At 36.3% G+C, this 17,828-nt stretch overlaps 1 protein-coding gene across 24 annotated transcripts in view; it reads right to left on the bottom strand.

Annotated features, from left to right (window-relative positions):
* CCDC91 (coiled-coil domain containing 91) overlaps positions 1 to 17,828 on the bottom strand; it is a 350,689-nt gene that overhangs the window by 52,317 nt on the left and 280,544 nt on the right. For all 24 annotated transcript variants that reach the window (XM_060658044.3, XM_060658051.3, XM_081796137.1 and 21 more), the window contains one exon: positions 2,359 to 2,472. In XM_060658044.3, coding sequence (XP_060514027.2) covers positions 2,359 to 2,472 — 114 coding nt within the window. The remainder of the gene's footprint in view (positions 1 to 2,358; positions 2,473 to 17,828) is intronic.

The following is a 17,828-nucleotide window of genomic DNA, read 5'->3' as shown; positions in this document are numbered from 1 at the left end:
TATTCCACAATGTGTTATAAAAAAAAAACTCCCAAATCTCCAAGTGGAAGTAATAAACTTCCTACTTGCACACTGAATAAATCAGTCCTACTCTTCTGTGATTCTAGTAACAAGAGTAAAATAAACTTTTAGAATCACACTGTAAACTTCAGAAGAAATTTTCTAAAACTTTCTAAAATGCACATTTTTAATTAACAAAAAATAATGCTACTAAGAGTTTGTTCTTCTCCTTAATGCAGTGAAAATGATAAAAATCATAGCACACATTATTGAATTTTTACGTTAGCTATTCTATTTTATTATACGTAGTAGCTCATAGCAATTCTGTAAGGTAAGGTGTATTCTCCTTACCATATACAGGAACAAGCATAAAGAAGTAGAACTTTGGTGCAAACAGAGTCAAATGCTTTCATGATTTTGTTGCTGTTATTTAATGAATGTCTCTACATGTGAGAACTGGTTTACCCAATACAAATGAATAGTAATCCTTTAATACGATTCATAAGAACATACAGATTAAAGTGGCAGAGTTCATTGTCAGTTGTCTTCAAGGGTTACTTTGCTTACCAGAGACCAGGTAACTCCTATAAAGGCATTTCTTGCTCTCATTTTAAATATTTCTTATGGCAGCCACATGACTCCTTTTGATGAGAAAGTAGTATCATTTTGATTTTTTTAAGAAAAATCTCCCATTTTGATAAAAAATACTAAATAATACAAAAATACTAAAATAATGGTATAAATGGGTTTGCTTTGTTCTATAATCTCTTGTTCAGATTTAGAACTCAAGTAAGGATTGGTCATATATTATTAAGAAAACCTGATAAAAAAAAAGGATGCACCCAGAAGACATCTTGAATTTATCTGAAGTCTAGTTCTTTCACTACTGCAATTGCTGTACATATGTGGAAAGCATCTATAATTCCTTTGCTGCATGACTACTTTTAAACCAGACGATTTAAAATAAGCATTCTGGGGATACATATGGAAATAGCAGTTTTCTGAGAATATATCACTTCCTGAAAAGTCAATTGACTATTTTTGGCTCAGTTTTCTCTTCAGAAGGTTAAGCACCTCTTTATTGGTTTTATTGAATTTATTTGGGTGAAACTGCTTTTAAAGACACCTGGATAACATGTGTAAAAATTTAGTCCCATACAAAATGCTTCTATGAATGGATGATTTACCTAGAAAGCCTAATTAGCAATTTGTACTCTGCTAACAAATTCTCCTTTGTTGAAACATAATGGTAGCAATTGAGGGGTGAGAATTTTCTTTGTATCATACCTAATTTGACTTCAAATTAAGAGTGTGTGATTAACCCAGTGTCATGCACTTTTTACTGTACTTCTGGCCTTCCACTTTACTGCCAATTGAAACATAATCTTATATTTTCTATTTATTTTGCCATTTTGATCACCGATTAAATTTAGATATCATGTGTCAAGTTTCCTCATACACACACAGTTTTATGTTTTATTTAGATTTTTATTATATGTTATATTATATAACACACAGGATAAATGGTACATAATATTTATATTACACATTTATACCTGATATTATATAATCCTTACATGTTACATCTATAATATATAACATGTTATACTAAACATACAAATAAAACATAAAACATTGCATATATAAGAAAATTTATTATGTAACTTATTATATACTATAATAGAATATGTTTATTACAGATATTATATTAAACATCTTAAGTGTATCTTATCTTGGTTATTACTTAAGAAGTTTAAAGATTTGTTGTAAAGACTACAAATTACGTTTGACTCATTATTTTCGGCCACTGCTCAAACCCATATATTAATGACCACAATGCACTGAAGTGACATTTATTTTGAAAAGCTTCAATATGTAATCTGAATTCTGAGAAGTATATTCTGAATTATGTTTCTGAAATGGAACTATGACAGAAGAGCCTTAGCTTGCTAACTGTATTGAAGTCTACTAGAACCACAGTGGTGTTGACATAGAAGGCCTAAAGGGTGTATGTAAATTTCAACAAATAGTGTAAGAAATTAACAATATTATGGCAAAAAACCTAAAAATCTAAAACTGTCTACTCTTCTTATGAGGTAGTTTAGTTGGAAATGCTATATATAGGTCACTTCTAGAAGTCTAGCAGGAAGTTATTCAGTGTTGCTTTTTTGTTGACAGATGGAATTTATGTTTAAAGATACAACTATCAGAATATACAATTATATCAGAAAAATAATCTTGGAGATTCTTAAATTAGCTTGACAAAGGACATAAATATTTTTTAATGTCCTGCTATTGCATGAAAGCAATGTTTCAGTTTATGGAAGGACAAATGAAAACCCTTCAGGGGATACTTACTCTTTTCTGTTCTTTTACATACTCTATCAATTCATCTCTTGTTCTTTTCACTGCCTCTTCCACAGCCCTTTCACTTCGCTTCTGCTCTTCTATTATTGCTGCCTTAACAGTTTCCTGTTTGTGGGAGGAGGAGAAAAAGTCAGGGAGGTGTGCACTATGACATGTCTGTGTCCCTTTTATATAAACTAAAACTCCTCTTCAATGGGTTGAGCTCATTCTGTTCAAAAGCGTATCTTTAAACAGGAATAAGAATTTACAAAATCTTCTAGGATATTGCAGATTCTACAGAATTCATTTTTCTAAACTGAGTGAAAGGGAAAAGAAATGGAATAAGCCATTTATTGCAGGGAGCGCCTGACAGACTCCAATGGCTTCCTCACCAACCTTTCATTTGATGTTTACATGATTGATTGCCTTCCTGTACTTTGCACTATCCACATAAGACTTCCAACTTGTGTTTATTCTTCCAAGAACACCCTAATGCTCTAGCTGTTTTATTCACGTTTAATTTTCCCATCATACAGTAATCAAGTGTGGTCTGGGTGAAGATTTACAGCTAGTTTGTTACTTCTGCCAGGTTAAGATGTTGAGAGCTGGACACCATGAATAAGAGGTAAAAATTCCACCCTGTGTGCTAATAGTTGAAATGAGAAATCTAGGGAGAAAAGTGGTACTTCCTCTTTTACTGAAATTATAATCAAGTACCTCAGAGATTTCAGAATTTCAGATAAGGAGAAAAAGGCCAAAGTTAAAGAAGTATAACACTTCAAGAAGTATATTGTCTGCTAAAATAGCATTTGATGGATTGGACGAATGACACAAAACAGACTTTGTTAACTTCCACTTATCTATATAGGTAGCATCCTTCTTTTACAGGCGATCAGTTAGAAAATGTCTGGAACTTTGGTAGGGATATTTGCTTCATTTTGTTATTCTTGATGACTCTTCACTTTGTGGTGTATGCTTGTTTTTGTTTAGTTTTTCCCCAAATAATTTTAGGAATGTGTAAATAACCCAGGAAATATGAAATAATATTAAGAATTTCCTATTGTGAATATGTTTACTGCAGAAAATTTTAAGATACAGAAAATTATTAGCACAAAACAATACACACATATCTTCACACTTGGGTATAAAGAGGGTGGGGTGCAAACTGTACATACTATTTTCTAATTCTGGCATTTTACACTCCAAATATATTTTGAATATTTTAACCCATTATATATTCCTCCATAATATGATTTATATTCCATTACAGGGATGTATAAGAATTTATTTTATCAATCCTTATTCATGTGTATTTTGGTTGTTTTTAATAAAATAAAGCAGTGATGAACACTCATATATGTATTTTTGTGAAGCATATTAGATACCTCTAAGTCCAAGAAGTAGAATCATTCTGGTGAAAGGATATAATTTTTGAGCTCTCTTACAGCTTCTGACATTTTGTACACATTTTTCCCCCCAATAGCAGCCCAAGGAAATGGCTATTTTTTTACATCTTTGATTATATTTAGTCCCATTGGTTTTTTTTTTTTTTTTAATGAAAGTGCATTGTAGCAAACATGTCAGATATTTTAACTGTCTCATAATGTGACCCAAATGACAAGTGGGGTCATAATCAAAACAGGAAGGGGGGGCCGCTGAATGGAACAGGTGCGTCGACAACATTTTTCATCTGTGAGAGGTAGAAATAACATAGTGTAGGGTCTTTGTAAGCTAAGTATAAATATTTCATTGCTAGGATAAAGACAGGAATGAATTTTGTGTTTGAATATGTTTACAGTTGTCTTATAAACTTTAGTCCCATTTTTAAAAATCATTGTTTATTTGAGGGAGAATGACATCTAATTTATTCTGTACTTTTAAAAGATTATTATGTGATATTCAGCATTTTTCACAGAAATATAAGCAGTATACATATCATTTTATCATTTGCTTGATCATATCTCCTCTTCCCACTTGAATATTGATATACTCATAATTTTTTGTATTCATTATCCAAAATATAAAATTAAGTCACAAATCTGAAAATCCTTATAATGGCGGTGACTTTGAAAATGGTTACTATTTTATCTTTAGTCACTGAATACATTGAGCTTTAGTTCCATTTATAAAAAATAGACTATTAAGTTGTTTCCTTAATGACTTGGAAAGATTAAAGTTGAAAAGCTATGATAATTTTTCAAAGACAAAAATGAAAACAAAATTATTTAAAATAAAATCATCTACTATTACAATTCTTACTGGTTTCACACTGATTTGAACTGAAAATTTTCATATCTTGGAAATGCAAAAATATTACTAAGCCCCCTGAAATACAACACATCAACACTTCTGTAGTAAAGAGTAAGCATTCACACTGTGTGGGTAAATTAAAAGTATAAAAAGCTTCATGTTAGTTCAGGTTAGGGTTTGCCAACAGCTGAGTTATAACAGTCTTTAAGTTTCAGGGTCTCTAGAATTTTAGAACTGCAGAGACTGTAGACCAGGATTATTTGAATGTAAAAGACAAGTCCGTGCCACATTAAATATCAGCTAGAATTTCTTTATTTTTTAAATTTATTTATTTATTTCTTTTGAGAGAGAGAGAGAGAGAGAGAGAGAGAGAGAGAGAGAGAGAGAGAATTCCAAGCAGGCTCCACACTGTCAGCCCAGAGCCCAATGTGGGGCTCAAACTCATGAACCATGAGATCATGACCTGAGCCGAAATCAAGAGTTGGATGCTCAACCAACTACTACCCATGCACCCCTCAATTAGAAATTTCTAATTAGCAGGGGGTCATATCAGTAAATTTGATCAGTAAATATATTTGGTTGAATGCGAAAGCATTAATTTTAAAAAAAGGAATATACCCAGAAAAAACATGAAGAATTAGCTAATCTGTTTTTCCATTGGCTTTTGGGGGCTGAGAGTTTATATTTGCTCAATCCACATTTTTTACAATCCTCTTTGGTTTTTGAGCTGATAAAAAACCATTTTCAAGGAAAGCATTTCTTAATTCAACTCTCCTCTCCAGTTGGGAATTAGGTGACAGTCAAGGTTGTGAAGCCATCCTTAAAAAAATACTGGTCAATAAATAAATTCCTTTGGATATAATACAAAAGTAAAGTTTAAGCCATTCATTTTCTTTTTTTCTTTTTGTTTTTTTTTTTTTTTGGAACTTGGAAAGCTTTATTATGCACACAGGTGTTCAGTAGAGGCTTACTTGCTTATTTGTCTGTTTATATTTTAATTAGAGTAGAATTAACATACAGTGTTATATTAGTTTTAGGTGTACAATACAGTGATTCAACAATTCTAAACGATACTCAGTTCTCACTGTGATAAGTATATTCTTAATCTCCCCACCCATGACCTCTCTGGTAACCATCAGTTTGTTCTCTATAGTTAAATCTGTTCCTGGTTTCTTCCTTTCTTTTTTTTTTTCAATATATGAAATTTATTGTCAAATTGGTTTCCATACAACACCCAGTGCTCATCCCAAAAGGTGCCCTCCTCAACACCCATCACCCACCCTCCCCTCCCTCCCACCCCCCATCAACCCTCAGTTTGTTCTCAGTTTTTAACAGTCTCTTATACTTGGGCTCTCTCCCACTCTAACCTCTTTTTTTTTTTTCCTTCCCCTCCCCCATGGGTTTCTGTTATGTTTCTCAGGATCCACATAAGAGTGAAAACATATGGTATCTGTCCTTCTCTGTATGGCTTATTTCACTTAGCATCACACTCTCCAGTTCCATCCACGTTGCTACAAAGGGCCATGTTTCATTCTTTCTCATTGCCACGTAGTACTCCATTGTGTATATAAACCACAATTTCTTTATCCATTCATCAGTTGATGGACATTTAGGCTCTTTCCATAATTTGGCTATTGTTGAGAGTGCTGCTATAAACATTGGGGTACAAGTGCCCCTATGCATCAGTACTCCTGTATCCCTTGGGTAAATTCCTAGCAGTGCTATTGCTGGGTCATAGGGTAGGTCTATTTTTAATTTTCTGAGGAACCTCCACACTGTTTTCCAGAGTGGCTGCACCAATTTGCATTCCCACGAACAGTGCAAGAGGGTTCCCGTTTCTCCACATCCTCGCCAGCATCTATAGTCTCCTGATTTGTTCATTTTGGCGACTCTGACTGGTGTGAGGGGATATCTGAGTGTGGTTTTGATTTGTATTTCCCTGATGAGGAGCAATGTTGAGCATCTTTTCATGTGCCTGTTGGCCATCCGGATGTCTTCTTTAGAGAAGTGTCTATTCATGTTTTCTGCCCATTTCTTCACTGGGTTATTTGTTTTTTGGGTGTGGAGTTTGGTGAGCTCTTTATAGATTTTGGATACTAGCCCTTTGTCCGATATGTCATTTGCAAATATCTTTTCCCATTCCGTTGGTTGCCTTTTAGTTTTGTTGGTTGTTTCCTTTGCTGTGCAGAAGCTTTTTATCTTCATAAGGTCCCAGTAATTCATTTTTGCTTTTAATTCCCTTGCCTTTGGGGATGTGTCGAGTAAGATATTGCTACGGCTGAGGTCAGAGAGGTCTTTTCCTGCTTTCTCCTCTAGGGTTTTGATGGTTTCCTGTCTCACATTCAGGTCCTTTATCCATTTTGAGTTTATTTTTGTGAATGGTGTGAGAAAGTGGTCTAGTTTCAACCTTCTGCATGTTGCTGTCCAGTTCTCCCAGCACCATTTGTTAAAGAGACTGTCTTTTTTCCATTGGATGTTCTTTCCTGCTTTGTCAAAGATTAGTTGGCCATACGTTTGTGGGTCTAGTTCTGGGGTTTCTATTCTATTCCATTGGTCTATGTGTCGGTTTTTTTACCAATACCATGCTGTCTTGATGATGATAGCTTTGTAGTAGAGAATAAAGTCTGGGATTGTGATGCCTCCTGCTTTGGTCTTCTTCAAAATTACTTTGGCTATTTGGGCCTTTTGTGGTTCCATATGAATTTTAGGATTGCTTGTTCTAGTTTCGAGAAGAATGCTGGTGCAATTTTGATTGGGATTGCATTGAATGTGTAGATAGCTTTGGGTAGTATTGACATTTTGACAATATTTATTCTTCCAATCCATGAGCAGGGAATGTCTTTCCATTTCTTTTTTTTTTTTTTTTTTTTTTTTTTTTTTTTTTAGGACAGAGAGAGACAGAGCATGAACGGGGGAGGGGCAGAGAGAGAGGGAGACACAGAATCGGAAACAGGCTCCAGGCTCCGAGCCATCAGCCCAGAGCCTGACGCGGGGCTCGAACTCACAGACCGCGAGATCGTGACCTGGCTGAAGTCGGACGCTTAACCGACTGCGCCACCCAGGCGCCCCTTTCCATTTCTTTAAATCTCCTTCAATTACCTTCATAAGCTTTCTATCCTTTTCAGCATACAGATCTTTTACATCTTTGGTTAGATTTATTCCTAGGTATTTTGTTTCTTGGTGCAACTGTGAATGGGATCAGTTTCTTTATTTGTCTTTCTGTTGCTTCATTGTTAGTGTATAAGAATGCAACTGATTTCTGTACATTGATTTTGTATCCTGCAACTTTGCTGAATTCATGTATCAGTTCTAGCAGACTTTTGGTGGAGTCTATCGGATTTTCCATGTACAGTATCATGTCATCTGCAAAAAGTGAAAGCTTGACTTCCTCTTTGCCAATTTTGATGCCTTTGATTTCCTTTTGTTGTCTGATTGCTGATGCTAGAACTTCCAACACTGTGTTAAACAACAGCGGTGAGAGTGGGAATCCCTGTCATGTTCCTGATCTCAGGGAAAAAGCTCTCAGTTTTTCCCCGTTGAGGATGATGTTAGCTGTGGGCTTTTCATAAATGGCTTTTATGATGTTTAAGTATGTTCCTTCTATCCCGACTTTCTCAAGGGTTTTTATTAAGAAAGGGTGCTGAATTTTGTCAAAGGCCTTTTCTGCATTGATTGACAGGATCATATGGTTCTTCTCTTTTCTTTTATTAATGTGATGTATCACGTTGATTGATTTGCGAATGTTGAACCAGCCCTGCATCCCAGGAATGAACCCCACTTGATCATGGTGAATAATTCTTTTTATATGCTGTTGAATTTGATTTGCTAGTATCTTATTGAGAATTTCTGCATCCATATTCATCAGGGATATTGGCCTGTATTTCTCTTTTTTTACTGGGTCTCTGTCTGGTTTAGGAATCAAAGTAATACTGGCTTCATAGAATGAGTCTGGAAGTTTTCCTTCCCTTTCTATTTCTTGGAATAGCTTGAGAAGGATAGGTATTATCTCTGCTTTAAATGTCTGGTAGAACTCCCCTGGGAAGCCATCTGGTCCTGGACTCTTATTTGTTGGTAGATTTTTGATAACCGATTCAATTTCTTCGCTGGTTATGGGTCTGTTCAAGCTTTCTATTTCCTCCTGATTGAGTTTTGGAAGAGTGTGGGTGTTTAGGAATTTGTCCATTTCTTCCAGGTTGTCCAATTTGTTGGCATATAATTTTTCATAGTATTCCCTGATAATTGTTTGTATCTCTGAGGGATTGGTTGTAATCATTCCATTTTCATTCATGATTTTATCTATTTGGGTCATCTCCCTTTTCTTTTTGAGAAGCCTGGCTAGAGGTTTGTCAATTTTGTTTATTTTTTCAAAAAACCAACTCTTGGTTTCGTTGATCTGCTCTACAGTTTATATTCTATATTGTTTATTTCTGCTCTGATCTTTATTATTTCTCTTCTTCTGCTGGGTTTTGGCTGCCTTTGCTGTTCTGCTTCTATTTCCTTTAGGTGTGCTGTTAGATTTTGTATTTGGGATTTTTCTTGTTTCTTGAGATAGGCCTGGATTGCAATGTATTTTCCTCTCAGGACTGCCTTCACTGCATCCCAAAGCGTTTGGATTGTTGTGTTTTCATTTTTGTTTGTTTCCATATATTTTTTAATTTCTTCTCTAATTGCCTGGTCGACCCACTCATTCTTTAGTAGGGTGTTCTTTAACCTCCATGCTTTTGGAGGTTTTCCAGACTTTTTCCTGTGGTTGATTTCAGGTTTCATAGCATTGTGGTCTGAAAGTATGCATGGTATAATTTCAATTCTTGTATACTTATGAAGGGCTGTTTTGTGACCCAGTATATGATCTATCTTGGAGAATGTTCCATGTGCACTCGAGAAGAAAGTATATTCTGTTGCTTTGGGATGCAGAGTTCTAAATATATCTGTCAAGTCCATCTGATCCAATGTATCATTCAGGGCCCTTGTTTCTTTATTGACCGTGTGTCTAGATGATCTATCCATTTCTGTAAGTGGAGTGTTAAAGTCCCCTGCAATTACCACATTCTTATCAATAAGGTTGCTTATGTTTATGAGTAATTGTTTTATATATTTGGGGGCTCCGGTATTTGGCACATAGACATTTATAATTGTTAGCTCTTCCTGATGGATAGACCCTGTAATTATTATATAATGCCCTTCTTCATCTCTTGTTACAGCCTTTAATTTAAAGTCTAGTTTGTCTGATATAAGTATGGCTACTCCAGCTTTCTTTTGGCTTCCAGTAGCATGATAAATAGTTCTCCATCCCCTCACTCTCAATCTGAAGGTGTCCTCAGGTCTAAAATGAGTCTCTTGTAGACAGCAAATAGATGGGTCTTGTTTTCTTATCCATTCTGATACCCTGTGTCTTTTGGTTGGTGGATTTAATCCATTTACATTCAGTGTTATTATAGAAAGATACGGGTTTAGAGTCATTGTGATGTCTGTATGTTTTATGCTTGTAGTGATGTCTCTGGTACTTTGTCTCACAGGATCCCCCTTAGGATCTCTTGTAGGGCTGGTTTAGTGGTGACAAATTCCTTCAGTTTTTGTTTGTTGGGAAGACCTTTATCTCTCCTTCTATTCTAAATGACAGACTTGCTGGATAAAGGATTCTCGGCTGCATATTTTTTCTGTTTAGCACACTGAAGATATCGTGCCAAGCCTTTCTGGCCTGCCAAGTTTCAAAAGAGAGATCAGTCACGAGTCTTATAGGTCTCCCTTTATATGTGAGGGCACGTTTATCCCTTGCTGCTTTCAGAATTTTCTTTTTATCCTTGTATTTTGCCAATTTCACTATGATACGTTGTGCAGAAGATCGATTCAAGTTACGTCTGAAGGGAGTTCTCTGTGCCTCTTGGATTTCAATGCCTTTTTCCTTCCCCAGTTCAGGGAAGTTCTCAGCTATTATTTCTTCAAGTACCCCTTCAGCACCTTTCCCTCTCTCTTCCTCCTCTGGGATACCAATTATGCGTATATTATTTCTTTTTAGTGTATCACTTAGTTCTCTAATTTTCCCCTCATACTCCTGGATTTTTTTATCTCTCTTCTTCTCAGCTTCCTCTTTTTCCATAATTTTATCTTCTAGTTCACCTATTCTCTCCTCTGCCTCTTCAATCCGAGCTATGGACGTTTCCATTTTATTTTGCATCTTGTTTAAAGCAGTTTTCAGCTCCTCCTGACTGTTCCTTAGTCCCTTGATCTCTGTAGGAAGAGATTCTCTGCTGTCCTCTATACTGTTTTCAAGCCCAGCGATTAATTTTATGACTATTATTCTAAATTCACTTTCTGTTATATCATTTAAATCCTTTTTGATCAGTTCATTAGCTGTTGTTATTTCCTGGAGATTCTTTTGAGGGGAATTCTTCCGTTTGGTCATTTTGGATAGTCTCTGGAGTGGTGAGGACCTGCAGGGCACTTCCCCTGTGCTGTGGTGTATAACTGGAGTTGGTGGGCGGGGCCGCAGTCAGACCTGATGTCTGCCCCCAGCCCACTGCTGGGGCCACAGCCAGACTGGTGTGTGCCTTCTCTTCCCCTTTCCTAGGGGCGGGATTGACTGTGGGGTGGCATGGCCCGTCTGGGCTACTTGCACACTGCCAGGCTTGTGGTGCTGGGGATCTGGTGTATTAGCTGGGGTGAGTAGGCAAGGTGCACGGCGGCAGGAGGGGCAGGCTTAGCTCGCTTCTCCTTAGGTGATTCACCTCAGGAGGGGCCCTGTGGCAGCGGGAGGGAGTCAGACCCGCTGCCGGAGGGGTGGCTCCACAGAAGCACAGCGTTGGGTGTTTGCGCGGAGCAAGCAAGTTCCCTGGCAGGGATTGGTTCCCTTTGGGATTTTGGCTGGGGGATGGGCGAGGGAGATGGTGCTGGCTAGCGCCTTTGTTCCCTGCCAAACTGAGCTGCGTCGTCCAGGGGCTCAGCAACTCTCTCTCCCTTTGTCCTCCAGCTTTCCCGCTTTCCGAGCAGAGCTGTTAACTTATGACCTCCCCAATGCTAAGTCCCGCTTGCTGTCGAAACACACTCCGTCCGGCCCCTCTGCTTTTGCCAGCCAGACTCAGGGCTCTGCTTGGCCGGCGGGCTGCCCCTCCGCCCTGGCTCCCTCCTGCCAGTTCGTGGAGCGCGCTCGCCGCCCTTCCTACTGTCTTCCGTGGGCCTCTCGTCTGCGCTTGGCTCAGGAGACTCCGTTCTGTTAATCCTCTGGCAGTTTTCTGGGTTATTTAAGCAGGTGTAGGTGGAATCTAAGTGATCAGCAGGACACACGGTGAGCCCAGCGTCCTCCTATGCCGCCATCTTCCTAGTAACCAAGCCATTCATTTTCTAACCACACCAAATTCTTAATTAGTTGGAAACAACTAGTGAGTTTTATGTGCAGGTATACAAAGTGCCTTCATGTTTTGTTGAATTCCCTGACACATGAGAATTAGTCTGAAATAAAATTACCTCAGAAGAAATTTGCCAACAACGATCACATAAGTGATTATGAAAGAGTATTTTCGGGGCGCCTGGGTGGCTCAGTTGGTTAAGTGGCCGACTTCCGCTCAGGTCATGATCTCGTGGTCCGTGAGTTCAAGCCCCGCGTCGGGCTCTGTGCTGATAGCTCGGAGCCTGGAGCCTGCTTCAGATTCTGTGTCTCCCTCTCTCTCTGCCCCTCCCCCGTTTGCGCTCTCTCTCTCTGCCTTTCAAAAATGAATAAATGTTTAAAAAAAATTTAAAAAAAAAAAGAAAGAGTATTTTCCAGAATATTTTAGTTTGGCTACACCTCTGGAACATGGTGTATTCTCTACGGCAGGGTTCTCAGCCGTAGCACAAAGGACAATTCTTTGCTGGGGGCTGTGGGGGGAGGTCCTGTGATAAGTGGCAGATCTAGCATCTAGATTGCCTCCTGTTGAGAACCACTGATGTAAGTAAATAGTTTGGAAGGAAAAACATCTATTTGCATATGTGTTATAGTTTGTTAAAATGCATCAGTTATGTTTCTTGTCATATCTTAAATATTTTTATCTAAATATATGCAAGAAATCATATCCAAATGGTTATACAGCTAGTTTTTAAATGTGGAAGGAGTTTTCTATATACTAATTTCTTAACAAAACTGGACGACTGGTATCAGTTTCTATACTATAACAATTAAATAGCTCATGATGAATATCATTTAGGGTTAAAAGTTTATGTGACATTTTGTGTAAGATTTGTAATTTCTCCTTATTGCTTAAAAGTATAGTTATGCCTTAGTATCCATTAACCTACTACACATTTCAGAAATCATAGGATCATGAACTAATAAAAGATCTGTGGTTGTTTGTTCTTTCTCAGTGCAATTTTGTTAAGGATTGCAAACACAGTTAAATTATTTACGGAACAAATCTCAGCAATCAACTCAATTCTGGTCTGTGGACTATAAATGATAGTATCAAAAATTTTCTGGGGCAACTGTGTGCTTCTTTTCTTTTCTATGAACAATGTATGTATGTTCCACAATTATGTATTATTTAAACAGCTGCACATGGTTGTGGAAATGCACCTTAGAAAATTAGTGCTTGAATCGTAAGTCAAGTCAAGCTGCCTTACAGTTAAACAAAAGAAGTGAGACTTCCAATGCTATACAAATTTATGAGTTCAAACTACAGTTCTACCAGTGTTTTCAGGCATTGATACAAATGCAAATAAAATATCTGCATTTACTGCACAGCTGAGAAACTTTTAACTGGAAGTAATTAATCTGTGCTGTAATGACATGTTCAATTAAAATCATATGCTCACTGACTGATATCAACATTTGATAGTACTGATCTGTGCTAGACATTTTTAAACATGAAATATGTAGAACCTCATTACATATCAACATTAATAAATGAGTTTTGCAATCATTTTTCATGATGGGGATACCTAATTTTGAACCACAAATAAGAAAAATGCTAATCTCCCCAAAGACAATTTTATTGCCACTAAATTTATATTATTAAAAAATATTTTCATTATTTTCAATTTCATCAATAAAATTTATGAAGATGTTTTTTCTCTTGTTAAGTAAGGACCTACGTAATAGTCTTGATTACTATCATAATAATATTGGCCCCTAAAGGCTAAAATTACTACTACATGACCCCTTACAGAAAAAGCTTGCCAATCCCTGATTTAGGTCATGATTCTGCAAGTTGGCCATTTGGGCTGGGCTCAGCTGGGCAGTTCTTTTAGCCTTGGCTGGAGTCCTCCACCTATGTGAAATCAACTGCTGGGGCTGATATGGATGCTATTCCTGAGTAGCCTTAAGTAGGAAGGCCTGTTTCTCCTTCCAGTGTCTCCCACTCTCCAGTGGACTAGCTCAGGGTTTTTTACACAGCACCCGGACAGAGTGCCAAAGAAAGTGAAAACAGGTTAAGGTCTCTGAAGACATGGGGTCAGAAATGATACAATGTTACCATTGGCCTGAGCAAATAAGCATGATGAATTGATTCCCAAATTCTTATCTAGTTGTCTAAATACCTTCTTTTCAGTATATTCAAAGATCCCAAGCATTCTATTATGTTTATCTTGGAGACATATCTCGTGGACATATCTCCAAACTGGATTGGCTGTTCTCTAGGTCTGTTACATAGCTGTCTATTCTGGATCTCCCTCAGGTACATTTCTGGAAATTCACTGCATCTCTCTTGGACTATAACTCCATCTTTCTGGATACCACTGAATTCTTCTTTGTTTGACAGAGCACCTCCTCCAAGAGATTCTTGAGAAAAGGCACAAGGGAAGTAAAAGTTTTATTTCCTTGGAAACATGACTTTATTCTACCCTAACACTTAATTTATAGTTTGGTTAAGTGTGGATTTCTAGCTTGGAAATTTCTGCAGTTTTAAAGGTTTTTGAGAAGTCTGATTACATTCTGATGTCTCCTCAATTGCATAAACTTTTCCTTCTAGAAGAAATTTCACACATGTTCTTCATCCTTATTTCTTAAAAATTTCATGACAAAGCTAGGTATAGGTTTATCTAGAAACTTAGGTCTTACAATCTAGAAACTCAAGTCTTTCAATTTGGGAGATATACTTTAATAATAACAATAAATGTTATTTCCTGCATTCTATTTTCTGTTTTTTTATTGTTTTGTTTTGTTCTTTGCTTGTTTGTTTGTTTTCCCAAGAATCCTCTAATTCAGTTAATGAACCTCCTAAACTGACTGGCTAATTTTCTACTCTTTCCACTCTTATTTTCAGTTTCTTTGTATTTTTACACCTTTGTCTCCAGAAGACTTCTACAACTTCATCTTCTTTTTCTTTTTTTAACTTTCTACTAAATTTTACATTTCTATCTTTTTATTTGACTTAACAAACAGCATGTTCTTCCTGTTTCGTAGATGTAAGATCTTCTCCTACCTTTAAGAAGCTTAATGATAGTTTCTTTTCTTTCTTTTTTTTTTTTTTTTTTAACTTTCTACACCTTTACAGAATCTGTTTTATTCCTTGTTTTTCATGGGAAGTTTTCTGTTCAAACTTGACTTTATGCTCATATTTAAAGAGTAGAGCACTAAAATGCTGAGTAACATCTCTGTGCTTGCAGTTGTGGTTTATGGACTGTGATCTTAATAGCAGAGTAATCTGGCTGGGTTGTTTCCTTGGGGCAATTTCTGATACCAATATATTTAGGTCTTTTATCTTGGGCTGTCTAAATTCCTCAGAAAAGAATCTTCCAATTTCCTGTCTGGTTGTCAGCATTCTTAGAGCTGGGATAGAAAAATGGCTAAGGTTCTCCATAAGCAGCATGAAACTTTTCACCTTGCTCTCCTCCCAACCCAATGTTAACACTGCTTTGGTGATCTCTGTCCCAGAGACCCTACCTTTTATTTTTATTTTTTTTCCAGAGAATTAACCCCAGTTTTCTTCCAGACTTGGGGAAAAATGAGTGGAGGCCTAATTATTAAATAGACTTTCAAACGTTCCTTCGTTTTGAATCCTCATGTTCATTTTCACTTCCAGAAGTTTCTGGCATCACTAACAAGAAAGCCCTTAGGAGTTTCTAAAATATATAATGGTCTTCTTATTTCCAGTTTAGTTCTCCATTTTAATAGAGTTTTATTTCAATGGAGTTTTAGAAGGGAGTAAAATTACAATGGAGTTTTAGAAGGGATAAAAATGAGTATTCTTTCCGTTCTATTTAACTACGTATGTGTTAGGAAAAATATATTAAACTTTTATTTTGAATTAATTTTGGATTTACAGACACTTGCGAAGATAGTACAAGAGTTCTCATGTGCCTTTTATCCAGTTTCTCCTAATATTAACATCTTACATAATTAAGGTAAATTTATCAAGCTAACAAATTAACATCAAATAATAATAGTAAATAAATTGAAGATTTTATTTGTATTTCACCAAGTTTTCCACTAATATTTTTTCTCTCTTGGATTAATGCAGGGTAAAACGTTGCATTCAGAGACCATATTTCATTAGTCTTCTCTAATATCTGACAGTTTCTCAGTCTTTCCTTATTAGGAGATTGATACTTTTGAAGTGCAGCTTTCAAGTATTTTGAAGAAATCTGGATTTATCTCCTTTTTCTCATGAATAGACTGGAGTTATGATTTGGGGGAAGAATACTATAGAGATGAAGCATGCTTCTCATTATATCATATCAGAGGAATATGGTCTTAAACATAACTTATACTGGCAATGTTAACCTTGATCATTTGGTTAACATGGTATCTGCCAGGTTTCTCCAGTCTAAAGTTAACATTTTTCCCCTTTCTATAATCTATTCATTAGAAATGAACAACTAAGTCCAGCCAACACTCAAGGGGAAGTAAATTAAGTTCCATATACTGGAAAGGAGTATATCCACATTTATTTTTAGAGATATATGCATATTTTAAAACTATAGATAGTTTCTTCTATAGCCAGAGAACTATTCCGCATTTCTAATTCTTCTTGTGTCAGTTCTGGGATTTATAATTATCTTGATAAGTTTTCATCTCATCAAAGCTTTACAATGGATTGATATTAAGTCATTTATATTGCTTATGTCATCTTTAAAATTTGTATTGCATCTGTGTTAGGTCACTTTATTCATTCCTCTGATGATTTATATTTGTAACATCCCTCTTCATCAATCTGATCAAAGATTTGTGAATTTTACGCCTCTTAAGAAATGACAGTATTTTAAACTTACTGATGCATGCTGTGAATTTCTGTCATAAACTGTATTATTTCTTTCTATTTTCTTTGGATTATTCTATTTTTTCTTTTCTGTCTTCATAGATTGGGTGTTAGCCCATTCTTGTCCAGTCTTTTCTATTTTCTAACATACATATTTAAGACTATAATTTTCCTTTGAAATACACAAATTTTTAAGTAAATAACTATTTTAATAATGACTACATTGTTTTTCCTTTGTGCTTAGCTTTAAAGAAATTTATACATAGCAAAAATTTAACTGTTTGGCTCAAAATCATAACAAATGTTAACTGTTTGGCTCAATGGATTTTTACATACAAATACACCCATTTGCCCACTACCCAGATCAAGAAAAAGAACACCTGTATGCTGCAGAAAGTTTTCTCATGCTTTTGCCCATTAGAGATAACTACAATGGTAATTTGTAACAAATGCCTCAGCCACATGTGCTTTTGTCCTATCTCCTTCTTCCTCACATTAGAGCAATTCATGGATGTGACACATTTCCTACTTCATTGTAAGGTCCTCCAAGACAATGGCAAAGTCTCATTCATGTTTGCAAGCTTTGCAAAAACTATCATTTTGTCATGCGTAGAGCAAGGATTCAATATGCGGTTCCCTGGTCATGCCATGCTCTTTGGTTGAAGCGATTTCCCCTTAGCCTTCTTTTCTGATGATCAAATGTACTCCTTCTGCACAATTCAGTCTGAGCATCATCATCTGTAAGAGCCTTCCCTGAAATGCTCTAGACCTTCCACATCTTCTCACAGTGTGATTGAACTCAGCACTCCTTGTATGTGCTCAAAGAGCACCCTATATTTTATATCTCAAAGCACTCCATAATTCGGAATTGTAACAACTATTTTACTTGTCTATCTTGTCAACTTGAGATCCCTTTGAAATCAGGGATTATATTTATTACAGTTCATACTCTTCATTACTAGAATTCTAATATAGTATCTGGTACAGGGTATAGATGGATAATTGATATTCAATGAATGAGTGAAATTTGTTTCTCCAATTCAAAGAAAATCTACTTAAGGGTAGGGA

The sequence above is a fragment of the Panthera onca genome, chromosome B4 (genome assembly GCF_046562875.1).
Source record: "Panthera onca isolate mPanOnc1 chromosome B4, mPanOnc1 haplotype 2, whole genome shotgun sequence".
In the NCBI taxonomy this organism is placed as follows: domain Eukaryota; kingdom Metazoa; phylum Chordata; class Mammalia; order Carnivora; family Felidae; genus Panthera; species Panthera onca.
The sequence above is the reverse complement of the archived record's forward strand: the minus strand, read 5'-3'. Positions and strand labels throughout refer to the sequence as shown.